The sequence below is a fragment of the Balearica regulorum genome, chromosome 1 (genome assembly GCF_011004875.1).
Source record: "Balearica regulorum gibbericeps isolate bBalReg1 chromosome 1, bBalReg1.pri, whole genome shotgun sequence".
NCBI classification, from domain to species: Eukaryota; Metazoa; Chordata; class Aves; order Gruiformes; family Gruidae; genus Balearica; species Balearica regulorum.
The window spans coordinates 50,122,523-50,145,740 of NC_046184.1; the positions used below are offsets into that span (position 1 = coordinate 50,122,523).

Consider the following 23,218-nt stretch of genomic DNA (forward strand, 5'->3'; position numbering starts at 1 on the left):
CTCCTTCCACTTCATCACATAGATCCTTCCTTTACTCTACGGACCAGACCCACAAGTGTATTTAAGTGCTTAATTAAGAGCTCAATAGGACTGAAAGACCTCTTGCACTTTGGCCTGTGTCCACTAAACAAGAGAGAAGCACAGACGCAGCTGTCCTGCCGCTGCCAAGCACTGCCCTGCAACCCTTTTGGGCAGTCTGCACCGCAAACAAGGCAGTTGTCCAAACAGCAATCTCCAGGGGCTCTATTTCCTGCACAACTTCCCAGTGACTGAAAAGTTGGAAATATTAGTACAGACAGAAAATCAATTCATGGACCTGAACTTTCCCTAGCAGTAGAGGCCATTAGAAAACTTCTGGGAAAATACTAAACCAGATCCTACCTCAGGGTTGGGATTTTAAAAAGGGAAAGGGAGGCTAGAGCTTGGTTTCTCACCCCCATTACCTCTGACTTCAGGCGTTCCTATCGATAATGTTTGTGTGAGACAGAAAATCCCAGACAAAATTGATTTTTATCACAAATGACATTCAACATTTCTCAGAGCTATCTAACACCCTCGGATATAAAGTGACATGCTATATGAGGCCATGTAACGCCTTTGCATAGATAGTGGGTTTTATCTTCAGCTTCTACATGAATTTCACATCATTTATTTCTAATGAGAACAAAGTCTAAGAATGTTTCACACCTCCGCAGAGCTGTTAGAACTGTGCTCCCATGCGTTGCTTGAGCACTGTTGTGGGTTCTTTACTACTTTACCTCTTTTACCACTTTTTGACTTTCTCTTTTTTTACTTTTTTAACTCCCCCTTTCCCTCTTCCTCTGTTTTCCTAGGTACAAGGAAATCTCAGGTAAAACACACATTACAAAACCAAAACTGTTGTTCCTCTCTTTGTCATGATATTTTTGTTTCTTTCTAAGTTTCCAACTATTTTCTGCAGTTTTTCCAGGGTGACCTTTGCCAGACACACCAGATTTATTGCCTTAACTATACCTCCGCTGTCTTCTACTTGGAAAACCTGAGACAGAGAGAAGATTTTGGCATCTACCTGAAAGTAAAGTGATGGTGGTGATGGTGTTGGTTGTGTTGTGGTCTTCAACCTTCGTGCCTTATGACAGGATTTTAACAGGAGACTAGGAAAGTTCATTGGAAGCAAAACTGTGTAGATGATAGCATTTCACACAGATTTTTTGAACTGCAGAGGGTATCATAGATATGAAGTCACCCTCCTGAGTGTATCTTCCCCTCCATATGGGAAATATCCATACTTGTAGTTTAACACAGGCAAGAGGGGGAAGCCAAAAGGGAACAACTGTCTGCATTTTTGCAGGCAGAAAATATGTACCTCCAGCCTCTATCGTTCAGATTTCACACATAATCCCTTGACTTTGTGACCTCCACCTTAACAAAGTAAAACAGTTACAGAAAAATAGAAACAAAAACCAAGCAGCATTGTAAAATATCTCTCAAATGTATTACTTTGATATGTATCCTGCATATCAGCTTGGTTTAGCTGTTGGGTGGGAACACAGTACGCAGGATATTATGTGCTTCAGCAGAACAGGGCTCGCATTCCCCGCGTACAAACCAGCCCCCAGCCTCTACGCTACGCCACGCCACGTCAGCAATGACATACAGAAGCTTCAAAACTGGAGAAGCGTATGATGGTTTCCTTCTGCTTGAGGAAAAGGATATATGATACAAGCCAAAACAAGAGGAATAGAAATATCCAGGAGCAAGTCAGTGCTTTCATGTGTCTTGGGAGCCTGCAGTGAGAGAGCAGGGTGGGTTTTGGTTGAGCCTTGGCCAGAAAGCCAGGCTGCTTTCCTCCTCCACGTGCCTGCAGCGAAGAAGCAACATCCTGGATAGACCAGCAAGCAACCCCTCCGCAGTGGCAGTGTTTAACTCCTCTAACAGGTCTTTCTTAACCATAGATAAAGCAAAGGTAGAACTTGGTATCAAAACACTACCAGTAAGTCAGCATTTAGCTCCCTCTAAGGCTGGAAAGAGCTGTCAGTGATGTCTTTGTAAAGTTACATCACTAGATCAGGTTCTGTCTTTGCAGAAGTGACAACTCCAGCCAGTGCAGCGGTGGGGCTCCCCTCTGGGGAGAGGGGTCTGCTCTTTCTGACTTAGCGTTAGCAGACCAGTGTGTCCTGTAAATACTTAAGATTGATCTTCAACATTTACAAGCTTAGAAAGAAGTGGGCCTTTCTCACAGGCAGGCAAAAACTGGGAGGACACCTCTCTGCAGCAGCCAAACTCTGCAGCTTTTAGAGCCTGGGAGTTTCACATCACTAACACACTCACGCCTAGGAAAAATGTCCCCAGAGGGAAGTAGCAGGTGACCCTAAAACATAAGGTGGCCCCCAAATGTAACTAAGGTTTTACTCATGAAATTAAAATGGCAAATAAATAAGAGCACTGCTTGATCTGCTGGCACAGGCACAGCATCTGAAATGGGAAGCAGCAATGCAGAAAGTGAATCTGGAGGAATGATGTGATTCCCCCCTCTGTAGAGAGCCTTTACACTGCCCTTGCTCTCACTGCATGAGAAGTTCATCTTTAATTAGTCCCTGTCTCATTACTGTTTGCTACCTCCCTGCCAGGGAGCAAGCCGAGGCCTAAGGCAGTTTTTCCTTGTCTTCAGCAGTGGTGCGAACAAAACGAACAGTGCAAGAGGCTGCATCTGCCCGAGCTGCTGGTCACTCCTTTGCATCGACTGACGCGCTATCCCCTCCTCCTTAACAACATCTGGAAGAGGAGCACTGATGAAACAGAGAAAGGCTTTATCTGGTCACTGAAAGAGAAGGTGGAAAAGTCCATACGTAAGTAGCTAAGGTTAAAAGACAAGTGCACAATTAACAATTAGCAGGTTATGTGGCCTTTTTGTGTGTGTCCTTTGAGTGTGAATGGGTCCAGTCTCCCTGCAGAGATGCAATGAGGATGTGCATGCCTTTCTACAATCCTTGAGTCCTTCCTCATTCTGTAGCAAATGATTGGTGCCACCCTTGTGCTGTCAAACCCTCTCTGAGCAAGGTCACAGGACTCCCAAATCAGTGAGTCACTTGTATTTGCTCAGAATCATCTGCAGTGACATGCAAACAATTAAAAGCAGATCACAAATTGGAACAAATAAAGAAAGATCTCAAACAAAGAAGTCTTTGAGTTGGATTTATGTCTAGGGAGGATTTGTTGGGGCTAATCCTTAATAGGATAAAATTGCACTCACAAGGGGAATATTATGTCATTGACCTTTCAGTAAATGACAGGCTCCTACCATGTAAAGTAGCTGAACAGCTATCATCTCAGCTACAGATTTTCTCTAGCTATTGTGGAAAAAGAAGGGGTTGTTCCAGGAATGTATTTTTTCCCTGCATTTTGTTTTAAGTAAATATTTTATTAATTCATTCTTGTTCAGGAAGCTATAAATGCATCTCTAAGTGTCCTATGGTCATACAGTACATCAGCAGATAGGTTTTTTTCCCCCAAAAGGCTCATGCAGCCTCCACTGAAATCAAAAACAAGATAGTACATCAGCAAAACACTTATCCTGCAAATCTTGGCAGGGACAGGTGCCAGGCAGCTCTTCATCCTCACCAGCAGCACACCACGGCCTTGAGCCAACCAGCACGGTAGCTCGCTCTCTGCTGCCATCCTTCTCCCTGTCCTGGAGGATGAAGGCTTGAACATCTCCTTGGGAGATAAGGTAGAGAGAGACCTAATGTCTTCTAGAGATAGATAAATCTGGGGCTCCATCTTCTTGGGTAAATACCCCAATGACAGAATTACCACCTAAAAGAGAGACTTGAGTTCTTTCTCTTCTTGCCAAGTCTGATGAGGAGCGTAGCCTAATGGCCACACAAGGAACACACTTTTTGGCACAGAATGGGTCCCGTAGGAAAATAAGATGGTTTTGTCACTAGTCTGGGGACTTCTACTGGGAGGACAGCAGGTTTAGGTGTGGTCTAAACCTGAAATTATTATTTGCAGTATCTCAAAAACTTGGAATTTAAGTTGCAGGTCCATTAAACTTTTCCCCATAATGGCCCTGAATCAGCAAAGACTGTCTCCATTTTTCACCTTCTGACATGCCCCCATCCCAGTTAAATGCTTCAGTCACTTCTGGCACCAGTTCCCCAGAAATTAATTCTCATTAATTTCAACAGTCTTTTGATCAGGCTGTATATAATGAAAATTATTTTTTCTCTGACTACCCCAGACAGTTTAGAAAGGCAGGATATTCTTTAAAGAACTTTTTAAGATGACAGTTTAATTCAGTTTTACATGATTTCCCCTGTTCCCCAGTCAGATTAGTAAACACAACCTTTTCATTTAACAGTGAATTTAAGCATGTTTGAATCCATGGTTTGAAATTCTGGCTCTGCTGACCTAAAAAGAGTTTAGGCATTTTTTACAATGAGGCCAAGATTTCATCTGGGGCTTCCACTGGAGAAAATCAGTATTCAGCATCTTCTAGAAACAGGACTGGTTTTGCCAGCCTTGGCAGTAACTGATGTTTCACATATTTCAGGGGATCTGGAAGGTAAAGTCAAGTGGTTGGACAACTTTCAGAAGTTCAGGCAGCTGCAAGAGGTTATAATTTGGCCTCAGGTCTGGGATCGTGACAAGAGATTCTTTGTCCCAGAGGTAAGTATCTTTTTTTTTAAAGGGCATTTTTCCTTGAGGAAGGTTTAGTTTCCTATCTATCTTTATAGCATGGTCTAAAGTTGGCTGGTTGTCTATATTCTAGTTACTGGGGATGGCTCTGCTCTAACAGGAGCAGCTGCAGCCTGAGCACTGCAAACACTGTAGCTGACCATGCAGGCTGTGCACGGTGCCTCGGATGGCAGCACGGGTTGCTCTCAGCTAGCATCCAAGAGAGTACCATCGTATGATCCAGGAGGACTCTCCAGTGCTTGCTTTTAGGGGGCAGAATGAAACAGGATAATGTAAGTATTACTACTATAAGGATACAAAGTAGAAATTATTTGCCTCTTTCACTCCTCAAGCTGAGCCAAAGAAATTTCTCTTTACATTTAAATAGCATTACAAAAAATTACACAGCATACCTAGGAACACGTGCACCTTTCTGCTATAGTTACTCCCTTATCCACACAGACAGACTTTAAGCAGTGTTATGGTAACATCATCAAGTGGATCACGTCTCAAGGATTATGTCTGTTCACATGCAGGGCTGCAAAAACCATTAAAGTCACTCCAGAAAAGAAAAACGCAGCTTAACATTTCAAAAGTGTAAACACATTCAAGCAATAGCCATGCTGAAGAAACACAGCCATGCTCAGTTATTAGCTGTGTGATGTATTTAGCCTGAGATAAGAGCACATGTGTGCTGTTTAACTGCTGGTTGCTTCCCAGTTCATCATCAGATACACAAGATTCTCCATTCTCTCTCTCTTTTTGTCTGTTTTTTGGGTTAAGTGTTTGAAGCAAAGCTTAAGAGAAAACAGCAGTGAAAACATTTTGTCCTCAGCGAACAGACTTCTCCTTCATGAAGGGAGGCTAACACTAGCAGGTAATGTCCCTAAATGTCCTGGTATCAGGAGTTCGCTTAACAGAATCATATTTTGTTATGGCAGGTCCAGAACGAACCTCTGCAACAGTATTTGGGCAGGTGTGGGAAAGAAAAAGCAAATGTACAGCTTGTCAGAGAGAGACTGAGAAACAGCTAAACCGCCAAAAGGATGAGTAATCTGCATGATTGTTTATTGTCACATCTGGATATTCAGTCTGCCGGGTGCTGAAGAAATCAGCTTGACTGGCCAATGCCTGCCACTCAAAGGGAGTGTTTTACTGTAGAATTCAAGAATGTGGCAATAGGAAAACAGGAAGCTTAAACTGTCCTATACAAGGTGCCCCATGTGCCCAGGGACTGATGTCAACATACCTCACCTCTCTGGCATCATATCTGCTATGTGTTTCATTGAAAATTACTGAAAAGTCCAGAGGTTTTGGTATTTTTATTTCATACTTCATCTCTGCTAAGAATGCTGTTTTGATGGATACCTTGGAACATGAAGGTGTTATCCTGCCAGGTGGCTTCCCATTTATGAACAGAGCGCTCATACAACATGCCATTAACTCCACAGGTAGCACAGCGGTCCCACGCAAGCATGTTGATTTCTACAACACTGCTTGCAGCTGTCCATCACCCTGGCAGAGCAGAGACTCACGTCTCCAGAGACACAGGCATCATTTTGTAGCAGGGCACAGGTTGCTTGCTGGGGAGCTGCTGCAGAATCTCTACCTGCACAGGAGAGAAGGATTTCCTCCTTGCAAGAGCAGGAAAGCAGAGCCTGGGCAGTTTGGAGAAGACCATTATCTGAAAGGATGTGCGCCAGGGCTGTAGCAATGATTTGGCAGAAATGAGCACAGCCCGTTTCCTTCACCACCTTCTCAGGAGCAGAGGTGAAGAGAATAAGCAAGCAACGCTTTCTGTCTCCCACCACCATTATTACTTTTATAAAGGGAGCAGCAAAAAGGACACAGTCCATTTTTCAGTGTCTTTGTTTTCCTTTTCACATGAGGAGAACTATAGTAGCAGATGAGAAGGCACAACGTGAGGGACACAGAGAGCAGAAGAAAAGGTGATGTTTAGGGGGTGGCAGGCAAAGAGGAGAAAGAAAGCCACTGAGTCCTCTCCCGCCAATGCTTCCCTCTGCACTCATTGCTCTCTTGATGAGACATCAGCCCCTATCATTACCCCTTATCAGGAGGTAAGGGTGGCCATCAGGTGGCCATATTTCTTTCTGCAACACATAATTAGAAAATGGAGCAGGAGGTATGAGCATAACTCTTACCCACCAAGACAGCCAGCTGCCTGCAATCTGCAGTATAAAAGTGCCTGGCATTTGGCCACTTGTCTGGATAAAATATCTTTCAAGACAAAAATGAAATCACAAGTCAAATATAATACCGCACAACAGAAAGAAGCATGTCTTAAAGTAACCAGTCTAAACAGACCTGCACAAATTTGGTGTTAAGGTGAGCTGTGCTTGTTTGAATGCAACTGAGATCACTGAGCCCACAGTTGCATGGTGGTTTGTTTGGGGTTTTTGGATGTTTGGTTGGGGGTTTTTTGTAATCCTGTAATTGAGAATAGGAGCAGCTGACAGAAGTGGGTTTGTTCAGATGTAGGAAGAGAAGGCTCAGGGAAGACATTACTGTTGTCTTCAACCGCCTAATGGCTGGTTTTAGGCAGATGGAGCTAAAGGCATCTTGAAGTTGCACAGAGAAAGGATGAGACATAAGAATGCAAGTTGCAGCATGGGATACTCCCCCATTAGATATTTAGAAAAACTTGTTAACAATTAGGGTGGTCAAATATTGGTACAGGGGACCAGAGAGGTTGCAGAGTCTCCTTTCTTGGACATAAGTAGTTGTTAGAAACCATGTTTCTTTGTTAAAAGCATTTTGTAAGATGCAGTGATTCATAGATATGCCTCATCTTAGAAGTGCTCCCTAAAATAATCACACCGTTAAATTGATTTTTTTCGTTTTTCTCCTCAGAAAGCACAAGACTCCTTGACGTCTACCTCTTCCTATTCAATGATTTCCTATTAATTACCAAAATTAAACGTAACAAAAAGGTAATAATGGAAAGAGATATACATGGTTGCAGTTGTTATGCTGTTTAGATTGGTAAATATTTTGAATGTGCTTTGGAAGATTGATCTAACAAGAAAAATACAAGATGACTAATGGGCATGAAGGCCGGCTGATACTTCCTTATGCAAATACCAAACCATAACACTGATTCAAAACCCTGCTTCTAGGCTCAGCACGTTACAGGAACACTACAACAGGCAGAATTTGCATTACAAACCTTAATATTTTCCCAGTGTTGTTCTGTGTGCTGGATTCCTAAAGCTCAGAAAAGTTTCAATAATGTAGGAAGTTTTCTAATGCCACCCTCATGACTCAGTCTAGCAACCTGAGAAATTTTTATCCCAGAGATATCAGAACTGTTGGAAAGAAGTGGAAAGAAAAAAGAAAAAAAAAAAAAAAAAAGGAAAAAACAGATGGAAAGCTGGTTTTATTCTCATTTCCAGCACAGTCTGTTGTATGTCACCTCTCTTTGCCTTGATTTCCCCTACTTTAAAATGGAGATAATGACTCTTTTTAAGAAAGTTACTATTGATCAAAGATGCTAGAGAGAGAGTTCTATAGATGATAAACTTATGTGTCTAGGCCCCCAAAAAAGGCACTGCGTGACCGGAAACTCCTAAAGCTTCAGTGTAGGAGTGCATCTAGCTAATTAAGTTTATGAAGCTGATGTAAATTAAGGCTAAGTGGACGTGTGCTAAATCTCAAGAAGCTTGTGTCTGATTTAAAGACTTCTTGGATTTTTTAAAAGAAGTGGGTGTTCTGCTTTTGTAGGATATAGATAAGGCATACAGTGAGAGATTCTAGAGCAGCAGCACCATCCCTTAGCACTGGGGAGGGATGAAGGGAGCAGAAATTCAAGGGACCTGGTGCCCGCAGGCAAGTCTCTTTGAGGGTTGCCCCAAGTACCTGTGTTGGTGAACCTTCTGTGAAGGTCTGCAACCCATCTGTAGCCCCAGTAATTCCCTGTTCTGCATGTATGTGAGGGGAGATGGGGAAACACACTTCCAAGGCATAGAGAAAAAGTCCTGCTATTAAAATAATGGGGAGAAGGGACAAAAAAAGACCTTTGAACACCTTAGGGTGTTTTCTGCCTGTGGACTTGTGTTTCTAGTGTGGCATTTTTAGTACAAGGTCTGACCTTGCAGGAGAGCTCCAGGTACCAATGAGTTTTTCTGAGGTTCCTCAGGCAAATAAGCTGAGTACCTTTGATCAAAGCAAGCACATAATTTAGGGCTGGTTAGTGCCTATACTTCATGAGCAGATGGCAGACAACCAGCTAACCAACTTCATTTTCTATTCCCAGAAATACGGGGGCTCAGACACCGGCTTAATCCCTGTCTGTCCTTCCCTCACTCCTGAGCTGCAGTCCTTCATAAAAGAGGGTGGGTTTTGCACAGTCCTAGACCAGCCCATCCCTCTAGACAGACTGACACTGAAAAACGTTGACCCCATCCACGTTACAGGTATGTGCCTGCGTGCATTTGAACATCTTCATAAATACCACCTCAACGCATTGGGACACGCTCTGTCAAACCCTGGGGCTCCTTCCCAAGGACGTTTTCAATTCCATACTAGTTGTACAGCATTTTTTCAGTAGTCTCACTACCCAACACCCCAGCACGCTGCTCTCCTGGGCGTCCTCACACATGCACAGTAGCAATTCTTGAGGAGGCTGGAGAGGAGATTTACCTCCCACTGCTGCTCCTACTCACCTCCCCACTGACTATTGGAAATCACCCGCCATACTTCAATGCTGCTTTGCTTACAGACACACAAATGCATCATCGGGGAAACTGCCCCAATTAACACCTGCTGCTGTGCCCTTGGGTAAGGAGGGGAGGAGAACTGACCCCCACAGAGAGCGACCAGCCTTACCCTGCCAAAACAACAGCCCTGGAGTCCCCAAATCAGACCTTGGGTGGGGGAGCAGGTGTTAAAAATCAGGCCTCCTCTTGGTCTGAGCCACTCATGCAGGTGCTCACACACCTCAGTCTAACACTGCCCAGATCCCAGGAGCCTCCTATATCAAAGAGAAATACGAGAAATACAAACCTCCAGGCTCCAGAGCCTGTCAGCCATCCTAATTCTAAAGACTGAGAGGAAAAGCTCAGGGAGCCAGAGTGCTCATAGGAAATCAGTAGATGAGGAAAATAAGCCTAGAGCTGATAAAATTTATGATAACCTTGAAATATATTCACCCAGAGTAATCAGCATTCAGCATCAATGCTGACAGAAAATAAAGGTAAGCAACAAAAGGCAAATGACTAAAGATGAGATAAGGGGATGGACACAGAGAAGAATAACCTGCTTTTAAACATAATCCAGGCACTGCCTCTCTGCCTAACGAGTCTCCCTACCAAACCAGAAGAAATGAAGCAAACACAGTGGCCACCTCTTGCATGCAGGTTGGAGGGAAGGGCAGCCCCACGTTGCTGCCTAAGCCCAGACCAGATGCAACATCAACAACTTCTGGGTGCTAGACAGGGTGGTGCTAGACAGAGCCACCCTCCCATTTGCACGTACAACATTAGGCATAAATGTTATAATGGAGATGGGAATAAGATTTTTTAAATTTTTTTCCAATCCAGCATTTGCTACATTCAGAGATTTCTAGCCAGGGTCCTTCTTATCCCTGTGACCCAGCCACAACCAGCAGAACAAAGTTACCTGCTGCATCCCAGCCCACACTCTGGCCACTGGTTATGGCCCTTCCTCTGGACCTCATTGCCCAGCTTCTCTCCCATATATTCCTACCAGCTTCATTACAGCTGTAGCTATGGCAGTCTCCATTCCTTATCTGGGGCTTCAAGGTGTTACAAGACCACATCCCAGTACAGGCTCCCTTGGAGTGGGGCACAATAAAAATAGTGAGAAAAATTACTGATCTTGCAGTTCAGATTTCCAACATTTTGTGTAAAACAACAAGCAAAATTTCCAGTGTCAATGGAAAATGTCCCTTTGCAGAAAAAAAAAAATATTGTCAGGAATGTGTGACCTTGAGGAATGCTGCCAATTTATTTGCAGTCTCAAGGAGACTTTTACTACTGGTGGCAGTAGAAGATTTGTTCACATGTTGTCAGGAAAGGCAGCCTGTGACTTGTAGTGATCCATCACGTTAATCAAAAATGAAACCCTGATTTTTAATCTGTCAAGTATTTTTGCATCCATTAGTTTGCCGACTATTTATCTCATTTTGGAAAGAAACATACCCTCAATACAAGGACTAGAAATATATATATATTGCCATATCATAGAAATACCCTTTTGGCAGCAGGCAGGAGACTGATAATTATGCAGGATAATTCCAGCCCAAAGCCTATAACATATCAGCAAACGGATAAGAGACATAATGGTGTGCTCACACCACCGGGAAGCTACCCTAAAGGCAGAACTATCCACGAATGCCAGGACCTTGTACAAGAGATGTAAATTTACAAGTGTAATAGTAGGAATCCATCTCTGAAGATAGCAAGCAGCAACATACTTTTTGATTAGAAATTTCTTTCTTTTTAACATCCTACTCTGGATTTAATCTTTGCAATTACTTATTATTGTTCCACTAATAATGCTTTACAGAAGTTTGAAGGAGCCAGACCCACCGGTATGTTGCTGTATCAAAGACTGGCAATCTTTACAGCTACAGAATTTCTTTTAGAAAACATTACTGAGAGCCTGATGCAGAGCATTGCCCAGAAAATTCATATTTAGAACTGTAAAGTTGTATTTCCCATTGACCACAGACAGACAGAAGGCATGAGTTCTGAAACATACCTCCTCTGCTGCTAAAACTTTCCACTGCTAACTGATTTGCTGCAGTAATTTAACCAGTCGGTGCTCCACTTTCCTTTTCTATAAAACTAGGATTTATAGGACACTTTATCTTCCAGAAACATTTTGAGGTCTGACTGTAGAGCACTTGGAAATGCTTGGACAAAAAGCATGACACACCAGCAAGATATTCTACACAGTACAAAGGTTCAGAGCAAACTATGTGAGCTAGAAAAGTTTATCAAAAAGATATGTCAACTGTAGTAGACTCAGAAAAACGCTGCCTTGTCTTGGCAGCTCGAGATCTGCGCTCCCCTCGGGCTGCGAGGGTTCAGGAGCAGGCCTCTGTCTAGGCCCCTGCTCGCAGGGAGGCAATCCCGCACCCCGCTCACGGTTGCTTCGCTTACAGCAACAAAGACTCCAGCTAAAACAAGCGAAGCCACGTGAATCTAGTGCATTATAACAGGTTACTGTGCCCTTTTCCTTGCCACAACCAGCCCACCCAAGCACGCCTGCCGTCTGCCGCAGGATTTTGGCTGCCTGAAGATGCTTTCCCCTCCTCTTGCCCCAAGCTTGCTTGGTAGCAGACTTAACCCACCCTTTCACTCTGGACATGCGACGTTGGTTCTTGTCCCCTTGCAGGAAAACCTGCCCCATAATGCCCAAAGTCATCTGCAGGACCCAGGAGATGCTGCTGTCACAGCCAGAGTCACCAACTGACTTCTGCAGAAGTTTGAGAGGAACCAAAGGGCCCTGCGAGACGTTGCTGCTGGCAGCCGACCAGGAGCACCGCGGGCAGCAGCAACGGCTCATGCACGTGCCCCAGGGAGAGCCCAAACCCAACATCGGCCTGAGTGCAGCCACTTCCCTATGTAGCAGCTGTCGTACAGACCCGTTTGAAATAAAATAGAAACGTGGCCTTTCTCTTTAATGTTTGATATTTGTTTTTCTCCAAATTCAGTTATGATTTAGTCCACTTTGAATGGAAACTTCTCTTACTGATCCTCAGCTAGACTCAAAAGCACCTTAGCTGTACAATGATAAAGGAATTAAAAATAAAAAAAATGCAAGCAGAATTAACTTTTTGAAATAACAAAGCTTCCTGCACAACAAAAAACTAACCCTATCAGGGTGCATTGCCCTATTAAGAATCACAAAAGATGATTACATGCATCATTTCTTCAATCATAATGAGACAATATGATATAAAATTGGACTGACAGCTGCATGAGGGAATTTGTATAATTTCTCCATATTTTTCCACAGTCTTCAGCCTGCGAAATGCTTTCCTAATACAGCATGAAAATAGGTATCGTCAGTGCATAGCAGTCTTCTTGCTACAAGCTCAGACAGAGACTGCCAAGGTAAGCAGCACACCTTTTTTTCTTCTCCAATTATACAACTACGCTCTCCCTAAAGGAGGATCTCAGCCTAAAAGTGGCTGTGCTGTGCTAAGAATCTATTACAGTCGTGACATTTGACCAAAACCAAATCAAAACAAAATAACACCCCAATGCTCTGGCTCACACATTTATTACAGAATTTTTGCTGGTTTATTTACCCAATTTTATATCAGGGTTGAAAGCAGGTCATATTCTTGTTGAAAAATGTCATTTCTGATGATTGCTAAAAAAATGTACCATTTCTTGCATAACAGAAATGAAGATGGTCAGCCCCTCCAGAGAAGTCAACACCAAAACAACTCCCCACACTCAACTCATATGCAATAGTACTCAGATCAGAAAACTGTATCATGCTCATCTATGCACAGCACACATCTTGCAATTTCAGATTGAACAGATGGTATGATTAATTCCACTGTTATATAAATTTACCCCTCATTTTCACACATCACATTTCTAGTAATAGTGCTGTATATAACATCTGAAAGTGTGGTACGCACTTCACATAAGTATTTTTTTCTCCTAAGTTCAATTTCATTCCCTCATACCTAATGCAGAGAAATTTGACTACCACTAATACTAATTCTTAAAAATAAATTGCAGTAGAAGGACTTTTTCAGGGAAGAGCAATGAGTGACTTCTTTCCAAATCACTGGTTAGTATTTGGAATAGGTATCTACTCAAGAAGTCATTACCTTCTCCTGTTACTGAAATATTACCTTTCCCTTCCAAAACTGCCATCACACTAGGTGTCTACCATCTTCTCAATGTCTCCCAAATCCAGTGTATCAAAGCAGAAAACCCTGCAGTGAAAGGTTCTTTTCACTTGGGTGTGGTGGCATTACCACGTTTTGTTGACTTTGGGTGCTTTTAGCCCTAGGCAAGGTAGACTTTCCAGCACTAGTTGAATGAACTACCTTACTTCAGCTCCCAAGAAGCCCAATCTCAGCATGATCAGTATCTTTTTTAAAGAAACTTTGCTAGCCATGATGAGCTCATGGGTTTAGCTGACGTGATTCTAGAGGCAGAGAGGAAGGTGATCTGGGTAAGACTGATACTGGTGAGCACCGTCAGACCAGGACCTTGAGCTAGCAAAGCTGTATCGAAAGGGAGACAGCAAACTGAATGAAGCCCTAAGTGCCACATTCCTGTTGACTCGTGCCAAGCAGAGGGGCTGTTACGTTGTGAGCTGCCTCTTAGATCCCCTGATGTTTGTGAGGTGCCTGCCTCGGCTCCCGGATCCCTTGCGAGGCCCAGGCTCGCCCTGGCTGCCTGCCTCTTGCCGCCATACTGCGCTCTACCAACCGCACAGGAAGCGCACGCAATGCGTTGAACGTAGGTGCAGGGAATCCCTTGCCCGACTCCCACCTCTCTCAGAGACCCAATACTCAGCAGACCCATGAAAACACAGACCTGAAATACGTTGCTGTTGCTCATCCCACCCATACCACTGTCCTGCCCTCTGTTCTCTTCCCCCTGTCCCCCACTCTCCTCCCTGAGCCTGGAAAAGCTCAACAGTTTAAATCTTACCTACCTGTCCACTACAGCCTGGCAAACCCCTGAGTAACCACCACCACCACACTGCACAACGGACCCTCCTCCATCGGCAGCTCTGGGAGGGCCAGAGCAACTGCCCCGTGCCAAAGCTCTGTGCTCTGCCAGGCACAAACAGCTTGTCCACGCAGACGCTTCGCATGGCTTCTGCTGGGACTCCTTAGCCCTGTAGGTCATCCAATTTATCTCTCCACCTTTCTGTTTTTCAAAGCAACGTTTTAACCTGTTCAGGTTACAAGCACACACAAGAAATAACCAAATGGGTCAATAACAAAATTTATGAATCCCAACGCAGCATGAAGTGGAACGGGCTGCCCCTTCTCATGCGTTGCTGCTCTTTCCGTCAAAGCCCAGTGTCTCTACATGCACTACAGCAGGGAGAGCAGCTCCTGACTAAGCAAAATAAAGACCCTGGGGTGGGAGAAGCACAGCTAGACCTTAAGCTTGTATTGCTACCAACTAATTAGTAATGTCTAATCATTGTAACTCAGAGACAACTCAGCTTCTGCAACCCAGACTATCTTGACTAGCACAGAGAAGGAAGTTACATATTTTAAATCCATTTCTCCAGCCATCAGCCCCTGCCCTAATACCTGGATGACAGCAGATACAGAGCTGAATGCTGTCAGCGTGATGCTAGAAACTGAAATGCATGTGGCAGCACACAACAAATTTTGAAAGGGGACAGAATAGCACTGAGGCTGTCTTAATCAGAGGAACAGGGAGCCCAAACTGCAGGGACAGCATTGAACTAATAAATACTACAAAAAAAAACCAGGTGAAATAGCCTGCAGCAAAGTTCACCATTACAAGCAAACAAGACCATTAAAATCCTACCTTCCAATCAAAAGGGAAACCTTCACTGGAAATCTGTGACACAGACACAGACTCCAGCAGCGGTAGTGGCATGAGCAACTGGGAGAGTCTCAACTTGGATAATTCATGTTCACTTCAGGAGTTATAAGTATGGGCCTGAAGAAAGGCTAAATGAAACTAAAGGCTTTGGGTGTTTATTTACCCGAATTACTGGAACTTTTTTTTTTTTTTTACATTGTCTTGGTTTACAAATTATTTTTTCTTATTACAGAAAACATGGATGTCACGGATAGAAATGGCAATCTCTGATTACACCATGCAACATGAAACCAAGAAAAGCACTGCTTTCTGCTCCCCAGCTGAATCCTCTGAAATTTAATAATGTCAGAACAGCACTGACAGAGCCAGTGGAAGACTACTGCGGTCATAACACAGTTATTTCTTCCAGCACGCCTTAAGTTTCTGAAGCTAACATATTTCTGACTTGACTAGACAGAAGTGATGAGTTTTGACCATGGGATGTAGGAATAAACTGGAGGGGGAAAATGAGCTGTGCAACAAATGTATTGCTCTTCGATGCTCCTTTGCTTTGGCTAGGGGAAGGTTTTGGCATCTGAGGAAGTTTTAATACAGCTTGTTGTTTCCTAGAAAGCAGGACAGGTTAAAAAACCCACATTACTGAGGAGAACTTATGCACCAAAAACGTCTAGAAAGGTTATTCCAAGACCATGTAAACTGTATTAATAAATTTCACAAAATTAAAATTGTATAGCCATAGCTCCCTATAGTTATGCCTTTCTACCTACTAAACTATAACATCACAAGATGGTTTTTGCATTAACATTGAGCTTGTGGAGGCAGATCAGTAAAAGCATATATTGTGTTGACTCCCCATTAATTTTTAAAATGAGATTATTTTTCTTTGAAAAAGGTCATAATTACATATAACATTCGGTTAAACTAGAGATGCTACAGAACACATAAACACACAGAACAATAGTGCGATGCCCCACTTTCTTGGGATTTTTTTTTACCTGAAGTTTTTCACCACTTTCAGCAGATCTGTCATTATACATTGTTTACACTCATTGCAGCCTTTATATTTCAAGCTTGCTTCACAAACTTGAGTGTTACTTTTGCACTAAACCACTCCATACTTCACCGCTATCCCAGATCTGTGGTTCACATAGCATGTGTGCCCCTGGCAGTCACTTTTTCCCCTCCCTCTTTTTGAGGTACTGGAAAAGAATCATAGAATGGTTTGGGTTGGAACGGACCTCAAAGATCATCTAGTTCCAACGCCCCTGCAACCTGTTCCAGTGCCTCACCACCCTCACAGAGAGAGGCAGAACAGCCTTAAACTGCCCCAACATTCATGCAGGTTACCACCACGGAGGGAGGGTGCTCTCACCAGGCTACCTTGGCTAATCCCTTGAGATTAGCCACAGTCAAGTGAGAAAGGGAGACTTCCTTAAAGCCATTCTTAAGCATTTCTGTCCCTTCTCCCACTTTCTGTGCCCAACTAGCTAGTCTCCCTCAGTAGAACAGCTAGCCCTTGGAATATCCCCATAGTGTCAGGAATCACTTCGGGAGGAACTGAACACAGATGAGGACTATGCTGAAGAACGTAGGAGTGCCATTCCAGCTGTTCGCATTATTCACAGGGAAGTCAGCATTCACTTTGCATTCACCTCTACTCCACAAACTCATCCAGCTCCGCATGTCAGGATACTGTGGTACATTTTATCCACTCGAGCCAGTTCACCCATACATACAAGCTACGATCTCGAGGCTGTATGTATGTATGTATGTATGCGCTCACCTGGTTCAGCATCCTCCAGATGCAGCCCAGGCCGCCGCAGTACATGTTCCTGCTCTTCCCCTTGCGCCTGTGATGGGCAAGTTTTTGTCACAGCTTCCTGGGAAAGGAAAAGCCACCCAGGCTCCATGCCAAACGGTGAACATGTAAGGCAGGAGAGCAGAACACAGCGGAGACAGCAGATCTGCTCCAGGACACCACGCAAGCTGCAAAAACTTAGCCACAACTTGGCTGAGACAGCTGTGCTCCATCTCCCCCATCCTGAGCTCAGCTGCAGTGTCACAGTCTCCCCCTTCCACCCCTGGTGCCTCACCAGAGCCTCACAGTGCCTTGAAACCAAAGCTGATAAGACAGATATTTCAAGCCCGGAGAAGTCACACTTGACAGACTAAGCTCTAGGTTTTGGGCACTGGCAGAAGGGAGGGGGTGTTTCACTCCTCTTTTTTGCCAAAATGACCTTCAAGCAGGTCTGCTCAGTTTACCAAACAACTAAGCAGTCCCAGAGATTCAGTACTTCCAGGAGGCCAGCACATCTCCAAGGAGGACACCCCAAGACTAGGAAGTATTCACACACACGCTGTCTTCAGGGAGATGTAAGCTCAACAGGCTCTTCTGTGGTCTGGAGAAAAGCAGTCGAGGCAGAAACTAACTTCCCAACTTCAACTGCCTTTCAGGAGATCTCTTCTCTCCGTCCTCCTTCACTGTCTACAGTGTCCCATGGAAGATCTGCTTCAACAGCTAAACACTGTGAATGTTCCCACGGTTCAATAGTGCCTTTGTCATGGGGCTGCTCTCACACACATTAATAATCTGGCTTCTCTCTGCAACACAGTTCTACCCTGAAAGAGGTTTCCATCTCACAACTGAGACCTTCATTAGTCTAAAAAATTAAACAAGTGCTACTTCCGAGTCTTCCAGTTATGCCATTTGTTCGACTGCACTGAATGCAATGCCTGAACACCGCCAGTGAAAAGAAGGGCTTTAATTGAACATGAGATACCCAGCAGCCTTCCACAGTTACTGGGAATGGAAAAATTATTTTGAATTTAACTTGTGAAAAAACAGTTGAAAAACGGTCATTATCATTGCCTCCTCATGCATGTGGAAGCTTTTGTTGCAGCTCCCCACAAGTCTAAGAAACTGGAGCATTTAGCTTGTTCTTAGATGCATGGCTTCCAACAGTTCATTTGTAAAATTATATATCCCCCATTTCAAAGTAGCTTTGCCATCTGAAGTGGGGCAAGGTAGTTTTGAATGACAGAACTGGTCTATTAGAAAGGTCTAATTTATTTTTTTATTGTCGTTAATCATTCCTTTAACAGGTTAGAAAACAAAAATGACATTTCAATAACATTTCATCATTGTTTATACAGAATGGTGTATGCATGGTGTCATTTTCTCATCCAAATCCACAGCCACCTTCCAAGTCGCAGAGTTTAGGAATTACAGTGCACGCTGGACTAAATTCTTTCACAATGTAAGGCACAACTACGTGATCACAAATAGTAAACACAAACACTGAAAACAGAACTTAAGAGAATCAAACTTCAATTAAAAAGAAACAAAACCAAAACACACTCATGCAAAAAAGAAAAAAATCATCTATCTACACCTACCAAGATGGTATAATCCAGTTTAAAAGAACTGCAGTACTCTGTAGGTAAAACTGCAACAAAAGGCTAGTATAATACATTACCTCTAGATACTGGGTAAGAACTTAAAACTTTTTCCATTTATATTTTATACAATTATACAGAAATTAGGTTGCATGAGCAATATTCACATCTGCAATAATAAACTGAGCATTAAAATCCCAAAAAGAGGCAAACAAGACAATGTGATTTGTGGCACGTACCCATTACAGAATACCATTCATCAAGTTCACATCTCGAGTACTGAAGAAAAAATAGACTAAATTAATGGTACATTTGGTGAATGAGCCTATCTATAGCCAAATGACAAAGCTGCATACAAAATTGTTTTTACCCAGCAGACCGTGATTATGAAAGCTTCTGGTTATGATTTATTTCCTGTCCAGCAGCTAGAGTTTGCAAGATTGAAACTACAGAAGTTAAAAGAATACAACAGAGTTTACGATAACTTGAAACTATTGGATACTTTCAAACACATTTAAAAAAAGACTTTTTTTCCTTTTTGGTGATAAATTTTTGCAATTTTGGCATTCATGATAACTTTTACATAACATGACAGTGAGCAAACCTTAAATTGAATTTCACGCTGAGAGGTAGTTTAAATGAACTCTTATGTAATGGCATCAAATGGTGGGGGGTTATGATTATTTTTTTGGTGATTTTTTTTTTTTTCCTTTTCTTACAAAAGTGACAAATCCTATACAAGCAGCATTTTGGACACATTACTATAAAAAGTTCTGGTATTTGCTAACCCAGCGAGACATTCTTTTAAACATCCCTTTTGTGCCAGGAATCAAGCTTTCGCATGATACGACAGAGTACTTTGCCATAAAGCCAACAGCAGGAGCCTGGACCTGCCAGCACTGGCCTGTTGACATGTAACAATGAACACTCTTTCCCAGCCCTCTTTACCCAAAAAAGGCAGGAAATACAGATGAATTTGTTTTCAGTTTAGGTCACAGGGGAAGGAAAAACTGGAAAACATGCCTACCAGGCTTCTGCTTTCATAGTAACGTTGATCCAAAAGGGTTAGCAGGGCTTCAGTAATCTTCAAATGAGCAGATACTCCTGTATCTGCCGCACAGCGAGTGCATAGTATGTGGTGAGCTACAGACAAAAGGTTGAGTTTGTTACAGTAACTGGTACCTATCCTCTTCATTATTGTGATCTTAAGTGGCATCTAATGTTCTCTCTGAAGATGCAAACCTCTTTATTCAGTGCCCCTTAAAACAGACAAACAAAAAAACAAACCCACCCAACTGAGTTTCTGTGGAGGGACTTTACTATCCAATTATTGCTGGTTTTGAAAAGTACACCACTTAGTGCTTTCGGAGAGGCTGTGGTTGGACAGTAATTTTAAACTTATACTAGAAGGGGTGCTGAGGTCAAGACGTCAAAAATTAAGAACTGGATAACTGGCAAGACTCCTGAAAATACATAAAATTCATGTTTTCTCATTTTGTAATCTTAAAATGAAGCTCTGCAAAGACAATGTGTGCATGACTACACGGTTTTTGTTGTTACATGTGTTCTCAGACAATGATCGCATTTTTGGTACGAAGGAACTATGAGTGCAATTCTCCTTACTTAGCAAGGGACCAAATGTAATACAGTGAAAAGTCCAGCTGAAAATAAACCTTCTGTCTATTGATTACAGCTTACACATGCAATGCCAACGATGCCATTCCACCTACTGTAGATTATATTCAGTTAGACAGCAAAAAGTGCATAGTGCAAATGACAGTGTTGTTTCCTAGTCCTCCAAGAATGAGAGAGTGGGAGGGGTGATAGTTGGAGGAGTAATTTATCAGTTTCAACATACTCAAACCATGGTATCATTCTTCTTGGCATAGTTTATATTCTGTTTGAACTTAAGCTCCAGCAGTTTTCTCTCTGCTGCTGAGCACTGGTCATGATTTTTTTTTTAAGTTTTGCAACAAGCATTTGTTCCCACTTTGCATTTAACTGACATTTTACAATCCAGAAAAGCACTTGAGTTTTCCAGGTCCCTCCTTTGGGGATGTCACTTCTCTTGAATCTAGCTCGAGACACTCAATTGTTCTTGGTAATGGAATACAAACACAGCAAGGTTACTTCATGCTTCTCCTCCCAAATCCCTTCTTGCTTCACTAAGAAAGCTTTTCCAGTGAGGATTCACAAATAATCCTAATAATTGTCCCAAAACCAACAAAAATAGTTATTCATTGTTCTTGTGTACCTAGCGCTCAGCACTCCATTGCAACTTGGTTACTTGAAACCTTCCAAAAACAGATGAAAAAACCCGCACTGTACCCTAGAGCCTCAGACTCTTGTGCCAGAGAGCGAAGCCAGCTGAAAAACGAGATCCCTCTAAACCTCTTGCCTCTGTTGGAAGCTGCAGTAGAAAATTCCTTTTGCCTCTCCATTTGCAGACAGCAACGTTTCCTACTGTGACTCATTAATTTTACGCTCTTTGTTCAACCTTTGCAGAAATGGGAAGATTAGTGGAGGGAAGAAATACACGGAGAGAAGAAATAAGTAACAGTGAAGCAGAGCCAGCTAAGATCAAAAGCCTGCCACTGACCTCTGCAACGCTACCTGCCTCCAGAGGCGTTGCACGACAGAAGTATGAAGTTTGTATCACTGGCATGAGGCCAGAGTAGAACAGTAGGATTTGGCATTTTGGAGGCTACAACCCAAGGGACTGTGGCTCTTTGACTGGGAAGAGAGGTGATGTCTCCAAGAAATTAAAGAACCTCTCCCCACCCTTAAAAAGACTATACTTTACACTTTTCTGTAGCTTGTCTCAGCCCACGTAGCAGCTGGTCTTTCATATTCCGCTCCCCTAGCGATTCCAAATGTGAATGGAGTGTCCTGCAGAGGGGACAGTTTCAGGAACAAACCCCACACTTCAGTGTCCCATTCCTGATGCCATGGTAATGGCTGGAAATCAAAGGCAGCTTGAGGATCCCACACATCTACCGCTTCAAGCACAGGTTTTACCGTTGTTTCCACCTCTTGCTCCATAATGGCCTCTCCTCAGTGAATCAAAGCAATCTGGTTCTTGCTAGAGGCTGTTAAAACAAATCACTTGTGCATCCTCTGGTTCCAAGGCTCGAGTCTGCCATTTTATTAGTGTTTCCTTCTGTTCCTGTGTTCGCAGTCTGAAAAATCTGTGCATTACACTATTTGGTCTGGAATCCTTTAACTCAGTGTGGTAAAAGTTACCAGTTTTTTTACTAGGTTTTCCTATTATTTGTATTTTAAAGCAGTGCAACAAAACCCGCACATTCCTACTGACAACATGCCCATCAAAACAATCAGACTCTGCAAGCAGATTTGTAAATACAAAGCTTTTCACTTTCCAGTTTCCCTTATTGTGTATCTCATAGGTCATTTTACTAAGCTTAAGCACAACTTCCAACCTGGCAGTGAGGCCAAGAGCATTATAGGGTCTATTATACCATCAACTTATCACAGAATCATAGAATGGTTTGGGTTGGAAGGGACCTCAAAGATCATCTAGTTCCAACCCCCCTGCCATGGGCAGGGACACCCTCCACTAGACCACGTTGCCCAAAGCCTCATCCAACCTGACCTTAAACACTTCCAGGGAGGGGGCATCCACAACCTCTCTGGGCAGCCTGTTCCAGTGCCTCACCACCCTCACAGTGAAGAATTTCTTTCTAACATCTCATCTAAATTGACCCTCCTTCAGCTTAAACCCATTACCCCTTGTCCTGTCACTACACTCCCTGATAAATAGTCCCTCACCAGCTTTCCTGTAGGCCCCTTCAGGTACTGGAAGGCTGCAATTAGATCTCCCCAGAGCCTTCTTTTCTACAGGCTGAACAACCTCAACTCTCTCAGCGTGTCCTCATAGGAGAGGTGCTCCAGCCCTCTGAACAACTTCATGGCCCTCCTCTGGACTCGCTCCAACAGCTCCATGTCCTTCTTGTACTGGGGCCCCCAGAGCTGGATGCAGTACTCCAGGTGGGGTCTCACAAGAGCTGAGTAGAGGGGCAGGATCCCCTCCCTCGACCTGCTGGTCACGCCTCTTTTGATGCAGCCCAAGTCATGGTTGGCTTTCTGGGCTGCAATCGCACACTGCCGGCTCATGTTGAGCTTCTCATCAATCAATACCCCCAAGTCCTTCTCCTCAGGGCTGCTCTCAATCTATTCTCTGCCCAGTCTGTAGTTGTGCTTGGGATTGCGCCGACCCATGTGCAGGACCTTGCACTTGGCCTTGTTGAAATTCATGTGGTTTGCACAGGCCCACCTCTCCAGCCTGTCAAGGTCCCTCCGGATGGCATCCCTTCCCTCCAGTGTGTTGATCACACCACACAGCTTGGTGTCGTCGGCAAACTTGTTGAGGGTGCACTTGATCCTGCTGTCCATGTCGCCAACAAAGATGTTAAACAGTGCCGGTCCCAGTACCGACCGCTGAGGAACGCCACTCAACACTTGCCAACAAATACAGATCAGCACAGAAGAAGGAGCAAAAGATTTAGCAATGGAGTCATAAATTTACTCCAGTGAAATGCTGTAGAAATCCTGATCTATTGCTGCAGACTTAAAGCTCAAGCATAAAAGCTTGT

The 23,218-nt window shown here is 43.4% G+C and overlaps 1 protein-coding gene across 1 annotated transcript in view; it reads left to right on the forward strand.

Annotated features, from left to right (window-relative positions):
- The window catches only part of PLEKHG7 (pleckstrin homology and RhoGEF domain containing G7), a 34,709-nt gene extending 18,647 nt beyond the window's left edge, over window positions 1-16,062 (forward strand). Inside the window, exons 10-17 of the mRNA XM_010297913.2 lie at window positions 941-1,054; window positions 2,654-2,828; window positions 4,535-4,650; window positions 5,443-5,536; window positions 7,531-7,610; window positions 8,933-9,092; window positions 12,664-12,761; window positions 15,442-16,062. Coding sequence (XP_010296215.2) covers window positions 941-1,054; window positions 2,654-2,828; window positions 4,535-4,650; window positions 5,443-5,536; window positions 7,531-7,610; window positions 8,933-9,092; window positions 12,664-12,761; window positions 15,442-15,549 — 945 coding nt within the window. The 3' untranslated portion in view covers window positions 15,550-16,062. The remainder of the gene's footprint in view (window positions 1-940; window positions 1,055-2,653; window positions 2,829-4,534; window positions 4,651-5,442; window positions 5,537-7,530; window positions 7,611-8,932; window positions 9,093-12,663; window positions 12,762-15,441) is intronic.
- The last annotated feature ends 7,156 nt before the right edge of the window (window positions 16,063-23,218 follow it).